At 45.7% G+C, this 18050-nt stretch overlaps 1 protein-coding gene across 3 annotated transcripts in view; it reads right to left on the bottom strand.

Moving 5' to 3' along the window:
* RUNX2 (runt related transcription factor 2) overlaps nt 1-18050 on the bottom strand; it is a 246724-nt gene that overhangs the window by 57124 nt on the left and 171550 nt on the right. For 2 of the 3 annotated variants that reach the window (XM_003482203.4, XM_005666073.3), the window contains exon 6: nt 2544-2717. The exons of the other annotated variant lie outside the window; for it this stretch is intronic. In XM_003482203.4, the coding sequence (XP_003482251.3) occupies nt 2544-2717 (174 nt within the window). The remainder of the gene's footprint in view (nt 1-2543; nt 2718-18050) is intronic. 3 annotated transcript variants of the gene reach the window in all.

Below are 18050 nucleotides of genomic sequence, written 5' to 3'. Positions count from 1 at the left end.
CCTTCTCGGAGCCTCCCTCTCTGGGTGGAGGTGCTGCTAAAACGTAGGTTCTCTTCACAACTTTCACCAGTCTTTTGGTTAATGATGGCTAAGGGGCCTTCAGGTTCTAAAACACCCTCTGGATCTACTTTATGACGTTATCTTTAGGTGTGAGGGCAAAGCCTTGAGAAAAGCCTCTTCTTAAGTGAATCTAGCAAAATATGGGTTCCAAAGGCCATTTTAAAGGCTTTAGTTAGTAGCAAAATATAATTAATAAAAGTTAAGGATTAAAATACAGAACTCAAACATTTGCCAAATCACAGAATATATACTTTTCTTACATATGTATATATATATATATATCTTGCCATCATACATCCTTTATAAATCATATATAAATACTTTTATATATGTATACATATGCTTCTACACACATACACACACAAGAATCTAAGGATTACTATAAAAACAAAAGGGGAGTTCCCATTGTGGCTCAGTGGGTTAAGAACCTGACTAGGATCTATGAGGATGTGGGTTTAATCCCTGTCCTCACTCAGTGGGTTAAGGATCTGGCGTTGCTGTGAGCTGTGGTGTAGGCAGGCAGCTGCAGCTCCAGTTTGACCCCAGCCCAGGAACTTCCATATGCCAGCACTGTGGCCCTAAAAAGACAAAAAAAAAAGAAAAAAGAAAAAGACAGCTATTATAAAGCTGAATTAATGATCTAAAGTCTACCACTTTAACAAACTACTATGCATAAAAAAATAAGCTACAAGGATATATTATATAGCACAGGGAACATAGCCAATATTTTATAATAACTATAAACGGACTATATTCTATAAAAATTCTGAATCATTGCATTGTACACCTGAAACTAATATAATGTTGTAAATCAACACTATCTCAACCCAAAAACCAAAAATAAAAAAATTAAGTCCACTACTTTAAATGCAGGAGCACCTACAGCTACAAGCTTCAAATTCACAAGTTAGCGTGAATGTCATGCTGGCGTTTTTACCAAGGATACAAGTCTGGTGAACACACTGACCTAATTCCTACATTTCAACATTTGGAGATTTATGCAAATCTAACACATGGTTAGCCTTCTCAGATTTCTCACTTTCTTCCCTAAGGCAGGTATCTGGTTCTCTTTGGGGTTTAGATTTTTTTATTTTTATAATTCTATATTCTTTTTAACAGAAAAACTCAGGCATATCCATAGATTCAGACTCATAGACACAGACCCACAGAAACCCAAGTAGATATCCAAGAAGCTCTATACCTAGTATGGGCAGGAGAAAAGGAAAGGCAGGTCATTTCACTCATAAACAGCTATGCTTATGAACCATAAAGGACACTCAAAACCTAACTGCTATAGACAAAAACCTACCCATTAGAAAGGTCCAGGTTGAGAGTGTATTGCACTTTTTTGTTTTGTTTTGTTTTTTAGGGCCGCACACATGGCACATGGAGGTTCCCAGGCTAGGGGTCGCATCGGAGCTGCAGCTGCTGGCCTACGCCACAGCCACAGCAATGCAGGTTCCGAGCCGTGTCTGCAACCTACACCACAGTTCACGGCAACACCAGATCCTTAACCCACTGAGCAAGGCCAGGGATCGAACCCACGTCCTCATGGATACTAGTTGGGTTCATTAACCACTGAGCCATGACGGGAACTCCTGCATGTGTTGTTTTGAGGTACTCTCCCTGGGGTCTCGTCCTTCTGCCAACAATAGCAACCAGATGCCATGCGAGCTCCTTGCAGCTCTCAATACTGTGATCTGCAAATTAAAGATCTAGGAGGATCAGCACACTCTCCCGCCACTGTGACATAAAAGCGATCAGACTAGTCCTACAATAAGGTCTGCTTTTGCCCAAGTGGAGCAGAAAAAAAAAAAAAGAGTTGGGCGTCTTAATGCACCAGAGGTGAATGATTAGTCTGTAATGCAATGCTGATGTTCATTTTGAAGAAGCAAGATAAAGCCAGCAGCACACGAGAAAGCAGAGAGAGAAATGTCGCGTGAGGAACGGGAGCTACGTGTGCCTCAGAAGGGAAGTCTGTCCGTGCCGTGAGCTGTTCGTTGGCCTTGCCTTATAACCGCCAATCAGGGCTTCCTGGGACAGCCCTGGGCAATTTTTAAGCACATGTAATGAAACAGTTATACGTGGAGGAAATGTAAGCCCCCATCGGAGACGTTAACGCTCATCTTCTAATAAGGAGGGTGAGATGCTAGCCCCTGCCCCACGTGGACACAATACAGAAACTCCATCAAACATTCTCCCAGAGAGTGTGGTACTCCCGTTTCCCCGGGGTGCAGACTGACAGCGCTACAGAGCAGAGCATCGGTAGAAACCTGCCCTCACTGTATCCCCACGTTACCGAATATTGGTATTTGGTTTTTATTAAAAAGCCAGAGAAGGTCCGTTATCTCCACGTGTCGATTTCTTTCATCACAAGCCATTTCCCAGCCCCAGGAGTTTGGAAGTGACCCCATCTCCTCTGGTAGCCCCTCACCCCCAGCCTGCCAGAGTCTGTGCAAGTGAAACCTAGGAGTCTGTCTTACCTGTAATCTGACTCTGTCCTTGTGGATTAAAAGGACTTGGTGCAGAGTTCAGGGAGGGCCGTGGGTTCTGAGGCGGGACACCTACTCTCATACTGGGATGAGGAATGCGCCCTAAATCACTGAGGCGGTCAGAGAACAAACTAGGTTTAGAGTCATCAAGCTTCTGTCTGTGCCCTGGAAACAGCAAATCATAAAATAAAAGCATATTAATTAGCTGAACAATTGACCATGCTAAATAGATACGTGAACATACATACAGGGAGGGGGGGAGGGATTAGCCAAGGAATGTTCAATACTGATATTTATAACGAGGTGCCTGGATAACGCCCTCCACTTCAAAGGGCTTTTTAAGCATCATCTGGTGGCAAGTACCCCTGGTTCTCTTCCATTGACAGAGGGGCCAGAGGGTGACTCGGAGCCAAGCATGGGTGGTCAGGCCAGGACACCTGATCCCAAGAGAGAACTCTCTGGGTGCCCCCTCTGGCCCCTCAGTGAGGGTGGGAAAGGGGAACACGTCCTGGGCTGTGTTTGCTCATTTCATGAAGGAGGAAACTTCCCCTGGAAGTTCCAAGTCTATGCCCGGGACATATTTGGGCTGTACTTGGGGCAGAAACAGAAACACATGTGTCAAAGGGACAGTTCCGTGTTGGCCCTAAGCGACTTTGTCTTTTTTATGTTACAACTCTACCTGACTGAGACTCCTGAAAAATGAAAACTCAAACCGAGAACCCCTTGAAGAGGAAACCAACAGAAACACAGGCAAGGAAACTCAAATTCTCTAGAGGACTGTGGATATTCTGTGATCTGTCAAAGAACGTGTATAATAAACTATGTTAAATCAGAGAGAGTGTTTTTTATTGTAAATCTAGTTCTGTGGTTCCGTAAGAGAAACTGAAAAATAACCTTTGGGTGCCCATGTGATGTAAGAGTCTATTATTTAAAAATAAATAAATGAATAAAACCCCCCAAAAATGCTTTGTCTCTCTTCTAGTGTATTCAAGTATAAAATTCTAAGAAATTCTACATCGCAAAGATGTATGCAAACTGAAACAGGAGTACTAAGACTTTGTGAAAAATCCTTAAATCATGCTTAGGCAAAGAGTGCTGTTTGCCTTGGTGCAAGGATAACAGGAAAACATCAGAATCTTGGTGCGACATTAGTTAAGGGTAAATCCCTGGAGGGGTTCTGCGGTAAATAAGCACAATAACACCCACTACCTAAGAAGAAATATATGCCATTCTCTGTACCCCTGAAGCCCGGGTACGCTGCCCCAACATTTTAGTAAAATGTTAAGTAACCAAAGCTGATTCAGCGAAGAGCTGTTTTGGGTGAGGAGAAGAAGAGGAATTTAGTCTTTGAACAAAAAAACGTAAAGGGGAGTTCCCATCATGGCTCAGCAGTTAACAAACCCCACTAGCATCCATGAGGACGGGGGTTCGATCCCTGGCCTCGCTCAGTGGGTTAAGGATCTGGCCTGGCCGTGAGCTGGTGTAGGTCTCAAATGAGCCTCAGATCCCGCACTGCTGTGGCTGTGGTGTTGGCCGGCAGCTGCAGCTCCGATTGGACCCCTGGCCTGGGAACCTCCATATGCTGCAGGTGCAGCCCTAAAAAGCAAAAAAAAAAAAAAAAAAAAAAAAAAAAAAAAAGTAAAGGCATTAGGAGGACTATCCCTATCAGAGTAAAACCTTTAAGGAGCCCTCGAGAACGGGAAGGTAGCGTCTTACCAGAAGCAGAAACACCTCATCCACCACTTAGGGCAGGACAAGAGGAATCTATCAGGACAGGGTTAAGTTGAACATTCGAATTTCCCAACTATAAGCTGTCTCCCTAAGACAAATTCCTTATTTTATTTGCCCCCAAATGTATTTTCCTGTCTCCTTTTTCATTGCCTACCCAGCCCAAAGAAAACAGACAGGAAGCCAAGGCTTGGTAATATGAGTGGAGCTGTCTCCACGGCCAAACGTGTTCCAACCAGGCCCATTAACTGAAATGCACCCACCACCCTATTTCCTGCCCGTGTGAGTCTGGGGTATGTGCCTCAACCCAGGGGCTAAGACAAGGAGAAAAATGATCTGGTAAAAACAAAGGAGACTCATTGTCTGTTGATGGTTGTTCTCTCCAGCCTTTAAGACTTTTTATCCAGATGACACACAGATTTCAGAAATCTAAGGGACCTTCAGAGATGACCCAAAATAGCTTCCATACCCCAGCAAGCAAGGTGTCCAGAGCTGAAGTGACCAAGGACTGCAGAGATAAAAACAACTGGCCTGTGGGCCCCAGCTATTGACTTCTCGGCCTGGACCAGGATGGAGTCCCAGTCCAAGTAGTCTAAGCTTTTCGCTCATTGTGTTACATCTCAGACGGTACAGATAATCTGGATCCAAAGTTCCCACTGTGGCACAACGGGATGGGCAGCATCTCTGCAGCACCAGGACACAGGTTCTACCCCTGGCCCGGTGCAGTGGGTTAAAGGAGCCAGGGTTGCCACAGCTGCAGTGTCAGTCACAACTGCAGCTCAGATCTGGTCCCTGGCCTGGGAACTCCATATGGTGCCGGGAAGCCAAAAAAGAAAAAGAAACATGAAAATCCAGATCGGCAGAGTGAGGCACCTGAGCGCTGAGCCCTGGGAGGTGTCAGCTGGTTTTCAAGGCAAGCAGAAGCAGCAGCAAAGATTTAGTTGCAAAGCTAATAAACAGCTCACCCACTACCCCAAACCAGCTTCCATCAATACACCTTGCTGGGTCTTACAGGTTTCACGATGAGTGAATTATAGGGTACTTGTCACCCTTAGATCTTTGGATTCTGTTCCTCCCACACATACCAAAAACAGGGAAGGGAAAAAAGTATCAGTGGGGTGTGGATACAGCAGTAAACATTAACAAGACAGCTTATGGAATTGTCCCCAGAAGTTATTTTTTTTAATAGGCCATATTTTTGGAAGGGCAGATTCCCTGAGGGCTGAGAGGAGGGCTCCACGTCCTTGCATGGTTCCTTTATACACTGGGACTTGATGTGGGCCGTAGGTCACAAGGAAATTTAATAAGCTTTGCCTCTGCTTTCTACAGCCCTTTCATTAGGTTTTCATGGAGGCTGTCTGAGACGTGAACTCGGCACAGAGATGTGTGAGGACACGTTTATTTTCTGAGTCTGGCGCCTCAGGGCAGTGATAGGAGGTGGTCGGCAAGAATAAAGTGCTTGGAGGAGCATGGATGCGTGTGACAAAGTCAAGCACAGGTGAAATCTGAAAAGCCTCAGCGACCTTTTGGAAATGACCTTCAAAGCGCAACCACGTATCTACAGACATTCTCGAGCGATTCGGGGAACATCTCTCGGCAGCTGCATGCAGACCACAAACATCGGCATTTGTCCCTCTAGAGCCCTTCACAGCCACCGCCACAACCACAACATAATTCTTGCAGGAGAATGAAGAGCAAGACTCAAACGGGTTCTTCATCTTTTGAACCACGACAGATACCTGCTACCGCTAAACCACATCAGGGTAACCCTGGGACGAATGATGGGCTGAAAGAAGAGGCGCCCGTTCCCAGCACCCCAGCCCTACTCCTCAGAAACCGAGGACTCAGAAGACAAAGGGCGAGCTGACCTAAAACAAGGGCAGGGTACCCAGCCACCGCACAGGGAGAGCCAGCTCTCATCCATGGGCCCAAGAGCGCATCGTCTAAGCAGGAGGAGGCTCTGAAAAAACGGGGAACTGCATTGCGACATCCGAGATTAAAGCCAAATCTCGGTCCTGGGTCTTTCCTAGCTGCATTTCCTGCCTTCAGCCGTGGCTCTCCCACCCAAGCTGGATAAAAATATCTTAGATGGAAGCTTTGACAAATATGGATGTCCATCAGCTCAGGGAAGTCAAGAGCTCTGGAAGAGGGTCCTGGGGAGAGTTACTCTTTTTTTTTTTTTTGTCTTTTTAGGGTCGCACCCATGGCGTATGAAGGTTCCCAGCCAGCGGTCGAATGGGAGCTGTAGCCTCCAGCCTACACCACAGCCACAGCAACACGGGATCCAAGCTGCATCTGGGACCTACACCATAGCTCACAACAACGCAGGATCCCCGACCTACTTAGCAAGGCCAGGGATTGGGAGTTCCCATTGTGGCTCAGTGGTTAACAAACCCAACTAGCATCCACGAGGATGTAGATTCGATCCCTGGCTTTGCTCAGTGGGTTAAGGATCCGGCGTTGCTGTGAGCTGTGGTGTAGGTCACAGATGCGGCTCAGATCCCATGTTGCTGTGACTCTGACATAGAATGGCAGCTACAGCTCCATTTCGACCCCTAGCCTGGGAACTTCCATATGCCGCAAGTACGGCCCCACAAAGACAAAAAAAAAAAAAAAAAAAAAAAAAAGTCCAGGGATCAAACCCACACCCTCATGGATTCTAGTCAGATTCATTTCCAATGCACCCCGAAGGGAACTCCCTAAGACACAATTCTTGACTCTTCTCTCCCAGAAACCCTGTTCCTCCCTAAGAGTCCCTCATCTGATGGCACCAGCCACTCAGTGCTTTAAGCCAAAAACCTTGCATGCTTTCCTTGATTTCCCCTTATCCCTCCCTCCTCATCTTCAACCCCATCACCAAGTCTTGTCATTTCCAACTTGAAAGTCTATCTCATATCTACTCAGCGCTCTCATTTCCACCAGCACAACCCTGGCCCAGGACCCTGCCATGTCTGTCTTGGCGTCTGCCATTGTCTCCTTCTGTGCCCCCATCCCAGGACCTCTCCATTTTCCTAAAATGCGTTCCCCCGGATGCTCTGTACAGCCCACTCCTCCTCCTCCCTGAGACCTCAGGGTGAATGACACTCCCTACAAGAGGGGCCTGCCTACTAGACTCTCTGTTGATTTCCATGAGGGCTGTGAGCACAGTGTGTAATCATCTCAGGTATGGATTTGTCTCCCCTGCAAGACGATGACTCCCATGAAAAAGAGTGCTCTGGCTTGTTTTCAGTTGCACCCTCCAACCCAGTTCAGTGTCTGCCATACAGGAGGTGCTCCATAAATGTTTATACAAGAAATTATTTAATTTATTGATTTACTTATGTATTTTGCTTTTTAGGGCTGCACGTGCTGCATATGGAAATTCCCAGGCTAGGGGTCGAATAGGAGCTGCAGCTGCTCCTCTACACCACAGCCACAGCAATGCTGGATTCTTAACCCACTGAGCAAGGCCAGGGATTGAACTCGAGTCCTCAGGGATACCAGTTGGGTTCATTACCATTGAGCCACAATGGGAACTCCTCCTCTTTTAGATAAATATCTCAGTTGAGAGAAAGTTTTCTAGCACAGGATATCATATTACAACCCAATCTTTCCCCAAAAAAACCTCTTCCTTCATATTGGATATTCTCATGAATCCAGTGGGCAAAGCACCCCCCTTTTTTGGGGGGGAAACGAGCCTTTATTGGTGCTTCCTAAGAAATTTCCCTGAAGGATTCATTTAAGTGAAAGCTTGCTTGCTTGCTTTCTGAAAAAGCCTCATTGGCTCTCACTATAACTCTTTTTTTTTTTGGCCATGCCCACAGCATATGGCAGTTCCCAAGCCAGGGACTGACCACACCACAGCAGCAACCATAGCCATAGAAAGATCCTTCATCCACTGAGGCATCAGGGAACTCCACTCACTATAATTCTTAAGCATTCTGCAAGTCATGTTGAACCATAGAGCTGAAAAAATGACAAAAACAATTACTTAGATGCTACATTTTCTTTTCTTGCTTTTTTTTTTTTTTAGGGCTTCACCTGCAGCATATGGAAGTTCCTGGGCTAGGGGTCAAAGGAGAGTTGCAGCTGGCAGCCACAGCCACAGCCACAGCAGATCCAAGCCTCATCTGCAACCAATGCTGCAACTTACAGCAATGCCAGATTGTTATCCTACTGAGTGAGATTAGGGATCAGACCTGCATCCTCATGGATGTTCTTAACCTACTGAGCCACAAGAGGAATTCCTAGATGCTAAATTTTAGAGCAAGACACTTCTTCAATAGGTAAGGACTCATGTGAGTCCCTGAGAGGAAAGTGCCTTGCCTGAAGTCACATAGTTGGTGGCAGGATGAGAACTCAGGTTTTCTGACTGCTGGTCCAGGCTCTTTTCCCTCCCATTGCTAACCAGCTTATTTTAGATTAAAACAAGCACATCATCAGTCATTCAGGGGAAGTCACGGTCAAAAGTGAATTTCAAAAGGGGGTAAAAAAAAAAAAAAAGGGAGCTCTCAGAACACATTGCTTTCAAAAAGTTTAGTGTTGTTTGGCTGAATATGACTTTTGTTGCAACACATTTAGAGGCACAAGAAGAATGCGTGATGGAAAGGTCAGAGCATTCACACATGCCTAGAGCAAAGACGCGTGAGCCACGGTTAGGTCACCAACCGAGAGTCCGGCTAACAGTCCCGTTCTTCCCCACCCAGCTCTTTCCGTCCAAGGGCAACTCGCCCCCACAGTGAAAGCTGGTCATGCTGCCACACAAGAACGTTTGCTTAAAAAATCATGCCTCTGAAACTGGTCCGCAAAGACTCCAAAACCGTGGTACCTGAACTCCGAAAATAAACGTGCCACTCTGATGCAACCCCTTGTGCCCACTGTCATCAAAGTCACCTGAGCGCTGCTGAACAAGCCCAGAGGGGCAGCTGGGCGCCAAGCCAGAACCTCAGGTTCTGACCATGGTGTTCACAGCATGAAGCCTTGCCCCGGTTAGAGCGCCCTCTTCAGGGCTGCCCAAGTGCAAGCCTTTCACAACGGTGTCACACATGGCCTGTCCACACTCTCACGAGGCACAGTGGGGTCATTCTGTGGGCCACGAAGGCAGGATGTCTGACAGCTCCTCTTCTTAGCGTAGTATTTTAAATCCATTTCAAACACTTCCTTTATTAGGTATCTATCTACTTGTATCCTGGGTATCAGGAAGATACAATTTTTTTTTAGGGCGGAACTCACAGCATATGGAAGGTCCCAGGTTAGGGATGGAATCCTGCAGCTGCCGCCCTATGCCACAGACACAGCAACACTGGATCCTTAACCCACTGAGCAAAGCGAGTCCTCATGGATACCACTCAGGCTCATTACCGCTGAGCCACAAGGGAACTCCCAGGAAGATACCATTTTGAAATAAAATAAAGTTAAAAGGCAGATCTGTGACAAAGCATCAGTCAGGAAACAGCACCATATCCACACGAGAGTCCGTCCCGCTAGTATGTACTGGGCATTTGCCTCGTGAGTCTCCCTAGGCACTGGAAGGAGGAGAGGAGAGAAAGCATATAAGACAAAGCGGCGGACAGTCGTGGAGGGGAGAAAGGCACACAATTAAGTGTAACTGCAAAAGGCTGTGTGAGGGCTTCCCAAGAAATTACTGAAAACGTGATGGGCTGGGGATCGATTGAAGAAATATACACATGGGCTATTTCAAAATACCGAGGTGCTTTGTGTGATGATGTAAGAACATGCTCTTGCTTTATAGAAGGGGCAACTGATATATTGAGGAGTTAAATGTCCTGAGGTCTGCTCTAAAACCTAGAAGATGGAGCAAGTACCGCGAAAGGCTACGTATAAAAACAAATGAAGCGAATATAGAAAAAACGATATTAAGTATACAATAGGGGATGAGAATATGGGGTTTGATGACATATTATGTCTTTCCACGTTCTGTTTGGAATTTTTCAGAAAAAGAAAACTTGAAAAAAAAATAGTAGAATGCAATTGGAAGAACAGGGGAGCAATGGGTGTTGATTTAAAAAAGGAAACTCGCCCTGATGAGACCACTCTGTCCTTGAAAGGTTGAGGAGGATTGTGCTAAGCAGAGAAGGAAGGAGAAAAGCTGGCTGGAGGACAAGTAACAGAAACATGATCCTAAGTGTCCTACGAGACAAGATGATGCTGAACATATATGTGCTATTACTCTAAACAGAGGCAAACCATGCTTCACGTCACTTAACTGTCAAACCTCTCTTTTGACAACTACACATTAATTCTTGTACCCTGTGAAATCTACATGGAAAGCTATCCCTTTAAGACAGATCTTTTTTTATCCCTTGACCAATTGAAGGACACTCTGGTAGCCCATGAGCCTCCTCTGCCAGGCACTCAGGCTTCCTAGAGGAAAAGGGGGTCTGGGGAGACACGAGCTAGTTTGCTGTCAGAATGAGATCTGGTCCAGTGCTCTCGGGCTCAAGTCACAGGACAGAACCATCTAAGGAGTTCCTGTTGCAGCTCAGCAGGACTCAAGGGGTTAAACCCGACATAGCGTCCGTGAGGACACGGGTTTGATCCCTGACCTCGCTCAGTGGGTTAAGGATCCAGCGTTGCTGCAAGCAGCGATGCAGGTCATAGATGTGGCTCAGATCCAGTGTCGCCATGGCAGTGGCATAGGCCTGCAGCTGCAGTTCCAATTCAACCCCTAGCCTAGGAACTTCCATATGCTGCAGGTACAGCCATAAAAAGAAAAGAAAAGAAAAAGAAAAGAAAAAAGAAAAGAAAAAGAAAAAGAATGCTGTGACAGTGACTTGGAATAAAAAGGAAGAGGAGAGAGGACTTGTCCCAGAATTAGCATTTTTTTAGAGTAAACTGTTTATACAGCAACGGAGATGCTATTCCGCAGCAGCTGGGGGGGGCTGGGGATGACAAAAATGACAGCTTTCAATTCTAATCTCTCCACCCTGAGAGTGGTGCATCAAAGGAGTGTTTTCAGAGAGGGCTTAGGGAACAGGTTGACTAATTTTAAAGTCGTAATTCAACTCCAAGTGAAATTACTTGGAATTTCATCTTTAAGGGTGAGCCTCCCTCTATCCGAGAGAGTCCAGTTTAGGTGGTTTCCAGCAAAAACGATGCAAGGAAGATGACACACACTCAAGGGTGTTGGGAGGGAAGCCATGCAAAGCTCGGGTCCAAAGACTTTATCACAATTGAGGCTCTAGATTCAAAACCCTGATCTTCTGCATTCCTACCAACATGTGAAAATGAAAACACTACTGAGAAAAGTGAAACTCCCTCTCTGCTGACGTGCCTATGATGACATTTCACTGGTGGTTTGTGAAAGTCTAAAACTCAAAGACCTGTACTCTTATCGTGCTTGCAGGGTTGAGATCAGCTCCCGGCTTCTCCTGGACACACCTCTCCAGCGCCCCCCACACCGCTACCCACAGTCCCAAGGAGCTTCTCCTCCCATTTCCACGTTTCCACGAGTTACCATTTTCTAGTCTCTCAGGCTTAAAATCCAGCGTAGGTCCTGCCCCCTCTCTTTCCTAGATCCCATCCCTAGAGTTTCTACAGATCAAGCCCCTGTACCAGGATAAGCCCCTGGTTCCCATGTCCACTAGACCCTCTCCTAACCTCTCACCTGTAGCTAACAACACCACGGCAGCAGGGTGGCATCTTCGAAAGGGCACTGACCAGCTGTAGGGCCACAGGAAGGCTCTGGTGGAACTCTTTAGGCCTACCCAACAGGAGGAGGTCACGCCTTTTCATTTCTTCCTTTCAGTCCCCGAATCCTAACATTCACGTGACTTAGCTGCTCAAACCCTTTCAGTTGTCCCACGCTGTCAACCAAATTCAACAAAGGCCCCGGAGCCCAGCAAACAGGGGCCTGGAAAATATGGTTTCAATGCCCTTTTTCACGCTCACTTCCCATGGCTCCTCCCACACGGCTCCCGGTCTACGCTCCACTCACTCCAGACCACCCCCCCAGACCCCTCCCCACCCCCCACCCCACCCCGGTTCTTCAAAGAGTCCCTGTGCCTTTGCCCAAGCTCAGCACTTTCTCCTCCAACCAGCACGGTCTCTCCCCATCATCTCCATCTGGCCAAATCCCTTCCCAGTCTCAGGCTGGTCATCCCATTGTTCTGGCATTTTCTGTCTCTAGGGCCTCGGTGAGCCCTCTGGTTTCTATCACAGAAAGCTGAGCACAGCTCCAACTGGTTTTTGTCTGCTCCATGTGGTTACACTTAAGTGTCGCTGGCATTCAGTAAGCATTCATTTACTATGAATCGATATAAAATATTTATATAAAAGTATCCGCGATGCTCCTGGACGTGACTGTGAAACCCACCCCCGGCCCCCGAGGAGGGGTGTCCTGTCTGACATCTAGCACATCATTTGGAGCCTAAGTACAGAGAAGGCGCACCACCCAGGCCTGCTGAATAAATAAGAACACTGATACATTTAGAATTAATTCTCTCTCCTTTTGTCCAGTAAAAGTCAGAGAAGAGGGGGAAAAAAAACACTAGTTATTGGGAAACATTTCCCACAGTGAAACTGATGAGTCTATCATCTTTGCTGGGAAAGGCTGCTGAGTCATCTTTTTTTGCCTAAGCGTATGCTGTCTGGTTCAGGTCAAAAACTCTTTCAGAGGTATGAGCAGGCAGATCGCTAACCATGGACTGCATAAAGAGATCTGGGTCGGGGTATGTGCAGACCAAAAGAGAAGATTAAGGTGGTGTCTACACTGAACTTAAGCTGATAACATTACCGCTGAAATAAATACATTTTTCAACGTGTCAAAAAAAGAAAAGGAAAAAAAAAAAAAAACATGATTTCAGAACCTAAAGAATGAAATAGACTAAGAAACTGTCTTCATGTTCAAGGCCTCAACCCCGCCCTCGTATCACTGGAGCTCAGTATATGATGTGTGCACAGGCCTGAGACAGCCCTAGATCAATGCTAGGGTGTGGCTTCAGAGAGAGGACCACAGGTCATAAACAAATCCCCTTCCGGGAGATTCTTCTCTGATGGCACTTCAAAAATGAACTAACAGAGGGAGTTCCCATCGTGATTAACAAATCCGACTAGGAACCATGAAGTTGTAGGTTCGATCCTTGGCCTTGCTCAGTGGGTTAAGGATCCAGCGTCACTGTGAGCTGTGGTGTAGGTTGCAGACACAGCTTGGATTCCGAGTTGCTGTGGCTGTGGTGTAGGCCAGAGGCTACAGCTCCAATTAGACCCCTAGCCTGAGAACCTCCATATGCCTCGGGAGCGGCCCAAGAAATGGCAAAAAAAACAAAACAAAACAAAAAAAAAAAAAACAGCGTCCCTCCAAGGGCCCTTCTTCATATATAAACCAATTTCTAAAGGGGGAAAAAAAAAGTCCTAATCACTCCCACCTATCGTCAAGAGCTCCCTTCAGCCCTTGAACAGAGCCAGGCATGGAGAATTCAGTTTATCAGGAAAGAAGAGAGGAAGAATAATTTCACCCATGAGAGGTCTGAAACCTTCCAGTCTCTTGGGTAAAAACATAATTATGGGAAGAAAAACATAATCTACTCAAGAGACATAATTACAGAGTTAAGCCATAGACTCCATAGAAATATTCTAGGAACTCTAGTTCATAGGGGGAACAAAAATGTTACAAGCTGAATTTGCTTTCTTTTAATAATAAGAGGCGCCAGTTTCGATCAGTGAGTAAAAAGTTCACTCTCCCAAACGGTAGACATTTTTAAACATTTGAAAACAAAAATGTAATTTTCAAACAAAAATGTAGTCATTTTTTAAATACCGTTCGCCACAGGAGAAATCACTGAAGGACTGCCTCTTCCAACCTGGAGGCTTCTAGAGGTTAAAGAATTCAAGATCTTTGAATAAATACACAAACGAAAGAATTGTGAGGGAGCCACTCGCATGGCTATAAAAGCGAGTTCCTTTAGGACTTTTAGATTTGAGGTTGTGGCCAATCACGACCAGCACAGAATGAAGTATCTGGAGGAAAGGACAGGGCGATGGAGCTATGCCAGCATCAGTCACCCATCACGGAATAACCTCTAAAAAAATCTGCTTCGAGAACAATCCCTTTTCTTGAAATAATGGAGTCCAAAACCTTGAAACATTTAAGGAAAAAGACATGCATGGGAGGCAAGGAGGGGAAAAAAAAAAAAAAGGGTAAAGAAAGACCAGATGAAAGCATAAATGGCAATCTACAAGCGGAGATGTGATATTTTTGCAGGCAGGGGAGAAAGAACCACCAGGGAACCTGGCTGACGAGCACAGCCCCTGGCCTCTGTCCTAAAACGTCTCTCATCTACGCTGCCTCTTTACCTCCAGATTCCCTGGTGCTGTCTAGTTTCCAATCCTGTTAATAACCTTCGACTTTGTCTGCCCGTTGTTTCCAAGGGCTGCTTTTGTCCATCTTTACGCCCATTCAAAGTAAAAATTACATAAATTCCAATTTTTCAGAGCTGGGAGAGAATGGGGATCTCGCCAGACCATGTTTTTATTTGAGAAAAGGAACTGATGCCCCAGAAAACCCCAGTGACTTGTCTGAAGTCACGAAAGTCGGCTGTGACACAGGAAGCCAGCGCCTGACCTGCCTCCGTCCCGTTTTTTTTACATACCAGGCTGTCCTACTAGGAAAGAAGGCAGGGTGGGGGTGGGGGGGCTGCTGAGGAAAAGAGACCCAGAAAGAACAAAAATAAGAAAAAAGCAGAGAAGCCGAATTCAGAGATTTTTATCACATGATGCCCATTCATTCTGACTCTGTTTTTCTCACGACACATCTTGTTCTACTAATTACAACCCAACATCCACAACCACCCTGGGCTGTGAGGATCTGTCTCTCTCCCTTTAGTTTCTGGGAAATGAACAAAAGATCTCTTTCTCTAGGTGGACACGTTACTCCCCAAATGTCATCAAACTTGAGTGTGTTAGTTCTGAAAACACTTCCTTTGCCATCTCTGACGATACGAGACTCACGCACACACCCCGCAGTTTTGTGCTACGAGCCTTTAGAGAGACCCCACTGAGCGAGGTAAATTTTTTTCTTAATGGTAACATCTTAAGCAATGGAAATGGTCGTGTCCGTAGTTGAACAAAAAAGCATCCGTGTTGATTTGCCAATAATCCAGCTCAACATGGATGGCATTATTCTTCAAAGAGCCTAGTGACAACGAGCCTCAGACTGTCACGCAACTCCTGGATCCTGGCTGTTTCCTGAGCATATGCGATCTTTTCTGTTTCTCTTTCCTTCTGATGACTTTGTGCATGTGCTGTGTCACTGGGTGTGTGTCTGAGGCAGAGAAAAAGAAGCACTCCATCGCAGCAATTAAAAAGTGCAAAGGCTCCTCTCTTGACATATGCTGCTAACAGCCGTGCAACATCATTTTCAATTTTCCCGTCGCCGTAACAGGAAGAAAACGCTCAAAAGGAATAACCTAGGAAAAAGTCAGCCAGCTCCTGCAGCCTCGTCTTGCTGTGCTGAATGGCAGTGAAGATCACAGAAGAAGAAAAAAGAAAAAGACAGGAACAAAAAGGGCGGGGGGGGGGCAGGCTGGGGGTTGGGGGGGGCACCACAGAGAATTTCTTGCTTAAACTGGACCTCGTCCAGCTGGCAAGAAGAGGTGGTTTTCTTAACGCTTGCGAAACCTGATTACTTTTTTAAAGGAATGAAGAAGAAGGAGATGTAAACACGGCCATTAAGACAGATTTAAGGTACTTAGTTTTAATCTGGTCTAAGGCCGCTCCAATTGTCGGCAGCTCTGCAATTCTCTGCTCCTTAGACATGAATAAGGGGGACGTCAGGGTCTTCTGAGCAGCCAGTGCTGTCAGCTGAGCTCTGTGGTTACCCTCTCAGGTCAGGCATGGAAGGAACAGCAGCTTAAGCAATAATGGATGGATGTCTGTTATGCGCTGTGTCTGTCAGAAGTCTGTTTTTACTACATTAAAGGACCATTGTGTTTATATCGACACAACAGGTCTTAAACAGATTGTTTAAACATGATTAAACAGGAGATGTCTTTGAACGAGTCCCCCCCTCCTAATAAAATGCAGATGGGTATGGAACTGAAAAAATGCCGAGAACAACGTAAAAAAATAAAACACAACCTCCTCTCTCTCTCCACGGCAAGGGTAACACGATATAAATGCCAAAATAAAACAGTTTACAAGTTAAACTCAAAAACAGTCTCTCACGGATCAGCAGCCTAGAATAGCGTTGATCGACCATCCAGCCACCCTTCCTTAAGGCTGCTGCACAATGTGCCGCCGTCTTAATAATCGCGTTGTTCAGCCATAGGTAATGAAGGGGGTCTATTGTGTTAATCCTGGCATTCTTATCTTCCGCGTCCTCTGAATCAACAACTGCAAAGCCTGCTGCCTCTTCATTCCAACACGACCAGCATTTGCTCACTTTCAGATCTGCTAAAGTGTTCTTACATTCCACTCTGTCACGAAAGGTGCCAAGTATTTTGAGTAGGATCAAGTTATTGTTATATAAAAGGGAATCTACAGCAGTGTTACATGGAGTCAGAAGATAGCAAGTTTTACCTTTTTTTTTTTTTTTTCAAAGCAGCCCAGACTGGAAAAGTGCATTCTTTTCAAACCCAGGGAAGTGGGTCTGTGGCCTTTTTTCAGGGTTTATCGTCAGCCCTACCTCAATTAAAGAACACCACTGAGACACCAGCTCCATATTTTTTAAACATTAAAAGAAAAATCCAGAGTTCCCGCTGTGATGCAACGGGATCAGCGGCATCTTGGGAACACGGGGAGATAGGTTTGATCCCTAACCCAGCTCAGTGAGTTAAGGATCTGGCATTGCTGCACCTGTAGCTTAGGTCAAAACTGTGGCTCTGGGAGTTCCCATCATGGCTCAGTGCTTAACGAATCTGACTAGGAACCATGAAGTTGCAGGTTCAATCCCTGGCCTCGCTCAGTGGGTTAAGGATCCAGCGTTGCCGTGAGCTCTGGTGTAGGCTGGCAGCTACAGCTCCAATTAGACCCCTATCCTGGGAATTCCCATATGCCTTGGGTGTGGCATATGGATCTGATCCCTGGTCAGGAGCTCCATAGGCCTCAGGACAGCAAAAAAAGAAAAAGAAAAAACCCTTCAGGTGATTAAAATTAAACTTTTACGCCCCCAAAGCAAATGCAAAGTTTTAAGGATTGTCTGCTGGCTTCATGCTGAATTATCTAGTCAGTAATAACAGTTGAAGATTTTTCTTTCATACATTCTTTGTAAAATGTATACAGTATTGGCTTTTCAGAAACTACACTCAATATTTTGTAATAACCTATAAGGGAAAAGAAACTGGAAAAAAAATATATAGGTATAACTGAATCACTTTGCTGTACACCTGAAACTAACACAACATTGTAAATAAACTATATACTTCAATTAAAAAAAACTTTAAGAGAGTTCCCGTCATAGCTCGGTGGTGAACGAACCCGACTAGTATCCTTGAGAACTCGGGTTTGATCCCTGGCCTTGCTCAGTGGGTTAAGGATCCAGCATTGCCGGGAGCTGCAGTGTAGGTTGCAGACGTGGCTCAGATCGGGCATTGCTATGGCTGTGGTGTAGCCAGCAGCTACAGCTCCTATTTGACCCCTAACCTGAGAACCTCCCTATGCTGTGGGTATGGCCCTAAAAAGACAAAAGACAAAAAATAATAAAAATAATTTTTAAGTATTGGCTTTTCCACGTAACTTGAATAAGGTTATAAATTTGCATTATCTCTATTATATGCAATCACTTATATGGACGAGAAGGAGAGCCCAGTGGAAGGAACGGATAGGACCAATGTG

Source organism: Sus scrofa, chromosome 7, assembly GCF_000003025.6.
Source record: "Sus scrofa isolate TJ Tabasco breed Duroc chromosome 7, Sscrofa11.1, whole genome shotgun sequence".
NCBI lineage: Eukaryota > Metazoa > Chordata > Mammalia > Artiodactyla > Suidae > Sus > Sus scrofa.
The sequence above is the reverse complement of the archived record's forward strand: the minus strand, read 5'-3'. Positions and strand labels throughout refer to the sequence as shown.